This window comes from Nannospalax galili, unplaced genomic scaffold, assembly GCF_000622305.1.
Source record: "Nannospalax galili isolate Female #2095 unplaced genomic scaffold, S.galili_v1.0 scaffold293, whole genome shotgun sequence".
In the NCBI taxonomy this organism is placed as follows: Eukaryota; Metazoa; Chordata; class Mammalia; order Rodentia; family Spalacidae; genus Nannospalax; species Nannospalax galili.
In genome coordinates this window covers 261830-268853 of record NW_008337147.1, presented here as the reverse complement: position 1 = coordinate 268853, position 7024 = coordinate 261830, and the positions used below count along the sequence as shown (strand labels likewise).

Genomic DNA, 7024 nt, shown 5'->3' with positions numbered 1-7024 from the left:
TGAGGGTTAGGGGGTGAGGGGTCTCTCTATGGCATTGGTCGGCTGAGGTGGTGTTATTGAATGTCCCTTGTGTAGCTATGCCTTCGTAATAAGGGGGTGCTGCTGCTAGACATAGCCAACAGGATTCAGTCAGATTGGGGTCTGTCTGTCTAATGGCCTTATATGCTCCTTGGATTAAATTGAACAGTCGGTCCCCCGTAGGCGAAACCTTTTGACTCAGGGGGCTGGAGGTCCGTTCTAACAGGATATTGGCAGAAGTGTCAGAAAAAGGGTTGGGGAGGTGTTGTGAGGTGACTTCAGGTGTTAAGGCTGGCGGGGGATTTGGGTAATTGGGGATGGGATTCTGGATAGTTAAGACAGGGTTGGGGCCTATAGCTATTGAATGGGAGGAGATGTCTCTTTTAATAGTAAACAAGGGGCCAGGATCTGTCCCCTCATATATCCTAATTCCCCAAGAATGTCCCTTGTCCCAATTTGTGGCTTTTTTTTCTGCTGTTGTGAATTCTATCCAGAGGGGATGGCACGATTTGCCTTGACAGTCCTGATTAAGAGCATTTGGGCTCTTATGAGAATAGTTTGCTTTTACAGTGATGTAATCCCAGGATGAGGACAGGGACCACCAGGTGTCCCCAGTTGTTTTGCATCCCCAGTTTTTACAGTAAAAGTAGTCCCTTTCTCCACATTGGGAGTTGAGCCGCTTATCTCGATGGTTACGTGGGCAGACATAGAAGGTTAACAGGCGTATCTCGATGGTTACCTGGGCAGACATAGAAGGTTAACAGACACAACAGGTTCCGTTCATGACACTCTCCCCCTGTTAGGTGGGGCCCTCGGAACAGGGGATAAGCTTCCGGGCTGGGTACTTTATCAGGATCCATGAAGTCTGGTATGTCCCAGGGTGCCGGTGCTCCTAAGGCTAATTTACACAAATCTGGATACAATGTAGGCCACCAAGTGCCCTTGGGTGCCATTTTGTGGGTTTCAAATACTATAATACCCATTTGATTAATCACCTGCTAGTAGTCAGCATAGGGAGATGGGGGCCTCCTTGACTGGGGACAAACCTACAAGCAAATAGAATTATTAGGAATCTCTGGAAAGTCTTATTTTTAAAGGGTTGGATGTTCTGTGTAGATGCCATCTTCCAGCGTCCTCCTGAGTCGGGGCTCTTTTGGCGTGGGAAGCATGGATCCAGGCTGAAATCCCGTCTACTTTGAGGGCTGTGGGCGTAGTCAGGAGAACTGTGTAGGGTCCTTCCCACTGTGGTTCAAGAGTCTTTACGTTGTGTCTTCTCATGTACACCTGATCTTCAATATGGTAGGATTGGGGCATTTGTGGACTCCCAGGCCGGTAGACAGCAGCCAAAGGCCTCCAAACCTGGTTCTGGATGATCTGGAGGGCTTGGAGTCTTGTTTTTAAGCTGGGGTTATCAAAAGAAGAGGGCAAGGGGGACAAGGTTATATCGAGTACAGGGGGTGGTTCTCCAAAAAGGATTTCATAGGGGGTTAAGCCATGTATAGCAGGAGTAATTCTAGCCCGAAATAAGGCTAGAGGCAGGAGTTGTACCCAGTCTTTAGTGCCAGTCTCTAGAGCTAATTTTGTTAAGGTCTCTTTAATAGTTCTGTTCATTCTTTCTACCTGTCCTGAACTTTGGGGTCTGTAAGCACAATGTAATTTCTAATTAATCCCCAATGTTTTGGCCACTCCCTGACTTACCTGGGAGACGAAGGCAGGGCCATTATCAGATCCAATTACCTTGGGCAGTCTGCTTTGGCCATTCCCTGACTTACCTGGGAGATGAAGGCTGGGCCATTATCAGACCCAATTACCTTGGCCAGTCTGAATTGAGGGTGATCAGTTTCTTCACCACAGTCTGGGCTGTTTCCTTCCGGGTGGGGAAAGCTTCAACCCACCCTGAGAAAGTGTCTATAAACACTAGGAGATATTTATAACCATACTTTCCTGGAAGAACCTCAGTGAAATCTACTTCCCAATTAGTCCCTGGTTGTGTCCCTCTTTCTCTCTTGCCAGATGGGACCTTTGATCTGGAAGCATTTACCAGGGAACATGAGACACAATCTCCTACTACCTTCTGGACTAGCTGATTAAGGTCCGGGAAATAATAGAATTGTTCTTCTCTTTCTAGTACTGTTTTTAATTTCTTATGTCCTAAGTGTGTCCACTGGTAGAGTTGGGAGATTAGCTCAAGGGCTGCCTTTTGAGGCAGTATGATTCGATCCTGATATTCCCACATTTTAGATTCTGGGTCCAAGGTAGCGTTTTGCTTCCGAACGAGTTCCAGATCCTGTTCAGTGTAGGTAAAAAGAACCTCTCCCTCCTTTTCTTGTGTCTCAATTTCAGTCTCTAGGGATGAATGGGTATAGAGAATGCATGTACCTTCTGCTACCTGACGGGCAGTTTCATCTGCCATCCGACTGCCCCGAGCAGTCGGCCCCTGGTCTCGCTGATGTCCAGGGCAATGGATAATGCTGACCTTTTTAGGTAAGTACAAAGCTTGTAGAAGGGCCACTATTGTTTCTTTGTTTTTAATGTCTTTGCCCGCCGAGGTGAGGAGCCCCCGCCTTCGGTAAATTTCTCCATGTACATGAGCCGTGGCAAACGTATAGCGGCTATCGGTGTAAATGTTGACCTTTTTGCCCTCTGCTAATTTTAGGGCCTGCGTTAGGGCTTCCAATTCAGCCTGTTGGGCTGATGTTCCAGCTGGCAGGGCCCAGATTATCTTTTCCCCATTGACCACCGCCGCCCCTGCCTTATGCTCACCGTCTGTAGAAACTGCTCACATCCGTATACCAAGTGGCATCTGCATCTGTTAGGGGCTGGTCGGTGAGGTCTTCCCTAGTCCCATGTGTCTCCGCAAGTATTTGCTGGCAGTCATGGGGAATCTCAGTGCCTTTCTCGGGGGCTGGTAGCAGCGTGGCGGGGCTTAGGGTGGCGGGGGCACCAAACTTGATCTTTTCTGGATTTAATAGTAGTGCCTGGTAATGGGTCACCCCTGGATTTGGCAACCATCTGTCAGGAGGCTCTCTGATTATGGACGCCACCGCATGAGGTGTGATAACAGTTAAGGGCTGGCCCATAGTGAGTTTGTCTGAGTCTTTAACCAGGGATGTTATTGCCGCCATGATTCTCAAGCATCGGGGCCAGCCAGTGGCCACATTGTCCAGTTTCTTTGAGAGATAAGCTACTGGCCTTTTCCAGGGTCCCAAAGTCTGAGTAACGACTTTTTTTGTTATTTTTTTTTTTTATTTTTATTTTTATATAAGACAAAAGGTTTTGTCAAGTCTGGCAATCCCAGAGCTGGAGCCATCAGCAGCGCTCTTTTTATTTTGTCAAAGGCTCTCTGGTGTTCTTCTATCCAGACGAAAGGAGTCCCATTCTTTGTTAAAGGATATAGAGGAACTGCTATTTCAGCGAAACCCAGTATCCATAGTCTACAGAATCCTGCGCCTCCCAAGAACTCTCTGAGTCCTCTGGCTGAGGTTGGTGGGGGGATAAGAGGCTACCACCTGTTTCCTGCTCTCTCTTAGCCAACGATGCCCTCCCTCAAACCGATAGCCCAAATAGTTCACCTGCTGTAGGCAGATCTGGGCTTTCTTTGCCAAGGCCTGGTATCCAAGTTCCCCCAGTCTCAATAGGAGAGTCTCCGTACCTTGTAGACAGTCAGCTTCTGTCTCAGCTGCCAAGAGGAGGTCATCCACATACTGGAGGAGCATAATCTGTGGGTTTCTTACCCGAAAGTCAGCCAAATCACAGTGTAGAGCCTCATCAAACAGAGTAGGGGAGTTCTTGAATCCTTGGGATAGTCGTGTCCAGGTTAGTTGTCCTGATATTCCAGCTTCAGGGTCCTTCCATTCAAAAGCAAAGATAGGCTGGCTAGCCGGGCTCAGCCTTAGGCAGAAAAATGCATCCTTCAGGTCAAGTATAGTATACCACCTGTGACTGGGGGACAAGGTACTCAGGAGATTGTAAGGATTTGGAACAGTGGGGTGTATATCCTCTATCCTCTGATTGACTTCTCTTAAGTCTTGGACTGGTTGATAGTCATTTGTTCCTGGCTTCTTTACGGGGAGCAGCGGGGTGTTCCAAGGGGACTGGCAGCGGCGAAGTATGCCTATTTGTAAAAGTCTTTGAATATGGGGTCTGATTCCCTCTCGGGCCTCTCTGCTCATAGGGTATTGTCTGATTGAAACCGGAGTTGCAGATGGTTTTAGTGTGACCACTATTGGAGGCTGGTTGCATGCCAGTCCTGGGCCTCCTGTCTTGGCCCATGCCGAGGGGATTTTACTTAGCCAATCAGATATACCAGGAGTTTCTGCTATCGGTCCCTCATATAACCGATGTTCAACTTCCAATCGCAGGGTTAACACTTGTAGTGGAGCTCCATCCTTTCCCTTTAGGGTAGCTCCCATTCTAGTGAAGTGGATGTGGTCTCCCAGCTTAGAGAGTAAATCTCTCCCAAGAAGGGGATGTGGACAGTCAGTGACCAGCAAGAACGAGTGGGAGACTTGTCCCATACTGAGGTCCACTTTTCTTTCTGTGGTCCATCTGTATGTTTTTCCTCCGGTGGCCCCTTGGACCCAGGCTGTTTTGGAACTCATGGGCCCTTTGGTTATGGTCAAGACCGAGTGCTGGGCTCCTGTGTCTACCATGAAGGTAGTCAATTGCCCCCCTACCTTTAAAGATACCCTGGGCTCAGGGGGGATCTCCTGGCCCCAACCGCCCTAGTCCCCTAGAGTCAGGACTGGGGTTGTTTTCTTTTGAGGTCTATTCAGCTTCTTTGGACATTCTTGAGCCCAATGTCCTCTCTCCTTGCAATAGGCACATTGGTCTTTGTCCACTCGAGGTCTTCTTTTGTCTCCCAGGTCCCTACCTGGTCCTGCTCCCTGGACTACTGTGGCCAAAATTCAACTCAACTCTTTATTTCTCTTTTTCTCCTAGCTTCCTGTTCTTTCCTGATTCTGTCCTCCCTTTCTTCTAATGTCTCTCGCTTATTATAAATTTTCTCAGCTTCTCTTACTAAATCCTGTAAGGAGTACCCCTGAAGGCCTTCTAGCCATTGGAGCTTACCACAAATGTCAGGAGCTGATTGTCCTATAAAGGCCATACTAAGATCTGCCTGACACTCCTGGGCCATGGGGTCAAAAGGGGTGTACATCCTGTATCCTTCTATTAGGCGCTCTAGGAACCCTGTGGGGGTCTCATTTTCCCCCTGGGTTATAGCACGTACCTTTGCCAAATTGGTTGGGCACCTTCCAGCCCCTTTGAGACCCGCTATCAGAGTCTGGCGATAAAGACGGAGATGCTCCCTACCGGCCATGGTCTCATGGTTCCAGTTGGGTCTGGTCAGAGGAAATCCTTCATCTATTTCATTTGGGAGGAGAGAGAAATCCTGCATCTATTTCATTTGGGAGTTGAGTGGGTCTCCCATCCTCCCCAGGAACGTTCTTCCGGGCCTCCAGGATGACTCGCTGTCTTTCCTCTGTGGTCAGAAGTGCCTGGAGGAGTTGCTGACAATCTTCCCAAGTGGGTTGGTGGGTAAGGAGAATAGACTCAATTAAAGCAGTTAAAGCCTGAGGGTCCTGAGAAAAAGAGGGGTTATGAGTTTTCCAATTATACAAGTCAGAAGCTGAAAAAGGCCAATACTGGATCTGATCCCCTACAGTTCGGAGAGGAAGAACCTGGGCAGTCCTGGTTCCATCAGGGGGGCCCCCTCTGTCTCTTTCAGGCGGAGTCTACTAGACAGGGGGGGATTGGTCGGGTTTGGTGGAATCAGGAGAGGGATGAGGTTCCTGGGGTGGAGGTTCCTGTACAGGTGGATAGGGAGGTGGAGGATCAAGGAGGGTTAGGGAGGCTTGGTCCTCGGGGAGGACTGGCTTTTGTTTCTTCTTCTCAGGGGAGGACTGAAGGGGCAGGAGGGAAGAGATGAGATTAGGGGGAGCTGAAGGGGTAAGGAGCCCTTGATCAGTCTCTCTGGTTCCCCGAGGAGGTAAGAATGGCCATGCCCAAGGTGTGGGGTTCCAGGCCAAGTCTTCCCAGGTGACTATGTAGGCCACCTGGTCCGGGTGTCCGTGTGGTCCTGGGTGGAAAATGTATTCCTTAACCTGTAAGATAGTGGCACGGTCAAAAGTCCCATCCCTTGGCCATCCCTTTTCAAAAGAGGGCCATTCAGAGGAACAGAGACTTTGCCACTTCTTCTTCTGGACCTCTAATGATAAGTTGTGGGCCCGCTCCACAACCTCCTTCCAATATTCTAGAGTTAAGCTTAAAGGGGTAGTTAGAAATTGACCCATGGTAGTCCTGATTCAAATGCCCCAGGGTGGATGGAGAGGAGGAAAGGAAATGAAACCGAAACAGGAGAAGCAAAGATGCCACTCTGAACAACGATGGTCAATGGATGTGCTTGTGGACAGGTACCTGACGTTGCCCAGTTTTTTTTCTGCGGGGGACGTGAATTTATCTGGGATTCACACCTGGGACCCCCTTATCCTTTCACGGGAGTCTTTTAGCAGTGAGCACCCTGTGGCTCTTATTTGCTCGACCCATGCCCGTGGGGCTTTTTCAGTGGCCAGAGAGAGAGAGAGAGATGGAGGGGAGAGGGAGATACAGAAAGACCATCTTGTCTCCACCCGTGCGGGCAGTCGGGCTCCACTAAGAGGGCTAAGAGCCTTTGGCTTACATCAGGGAGTGGCCCTGACCAGAAAACCTCAATTGCTCTTTTGCCTTTAATGGTCCCACGCGAAGACTTAGACCGAGAATAAAAGGAAAGAGAAGGAGGAAAAGAAGGTTTAAAATAGAGATCGTAGAGAAAAATACAAAACCAGACCTTCCCCTTTTTAAGACATTAACATAACCATCAACTACACACATATTACATTGAATCACACTCATGTGGACTGGTTCTTCTTTCACTCAGATGCACACTGCACTCACCATTCTCACTTTCAGGATCCCCAAGCACAAACACAGACAAACACAAAACAAAGTATCCTCGCCATGGCTTCTT

The 7024-nt window shown here is 48.9% G+C and overlaps 1 protein-coding gene across 1 annotated transcript; it reads right to left on the bottom strand.

Annotated features, from left to right (window-relative positions):
• Nucleotides 1-1083: 1083 nt before the first annotated feature.
• LOC108490813 lies at nt 1084-6311 on the bottom strand. The gene is given in 8 exon segments (XM_017797919.1): nt 1084-1765; nt 1830-2789; nt 2791-3266; nt 3269-3514; nt 3516-4954; nt 4957-5378; nt 5413-5709; nt 5923-6311. Coding segments are annotated over 8 exon segments (4911 nt in total).
• Nucleotides 6312-7024: the final 713 nt, after the last annotated feature.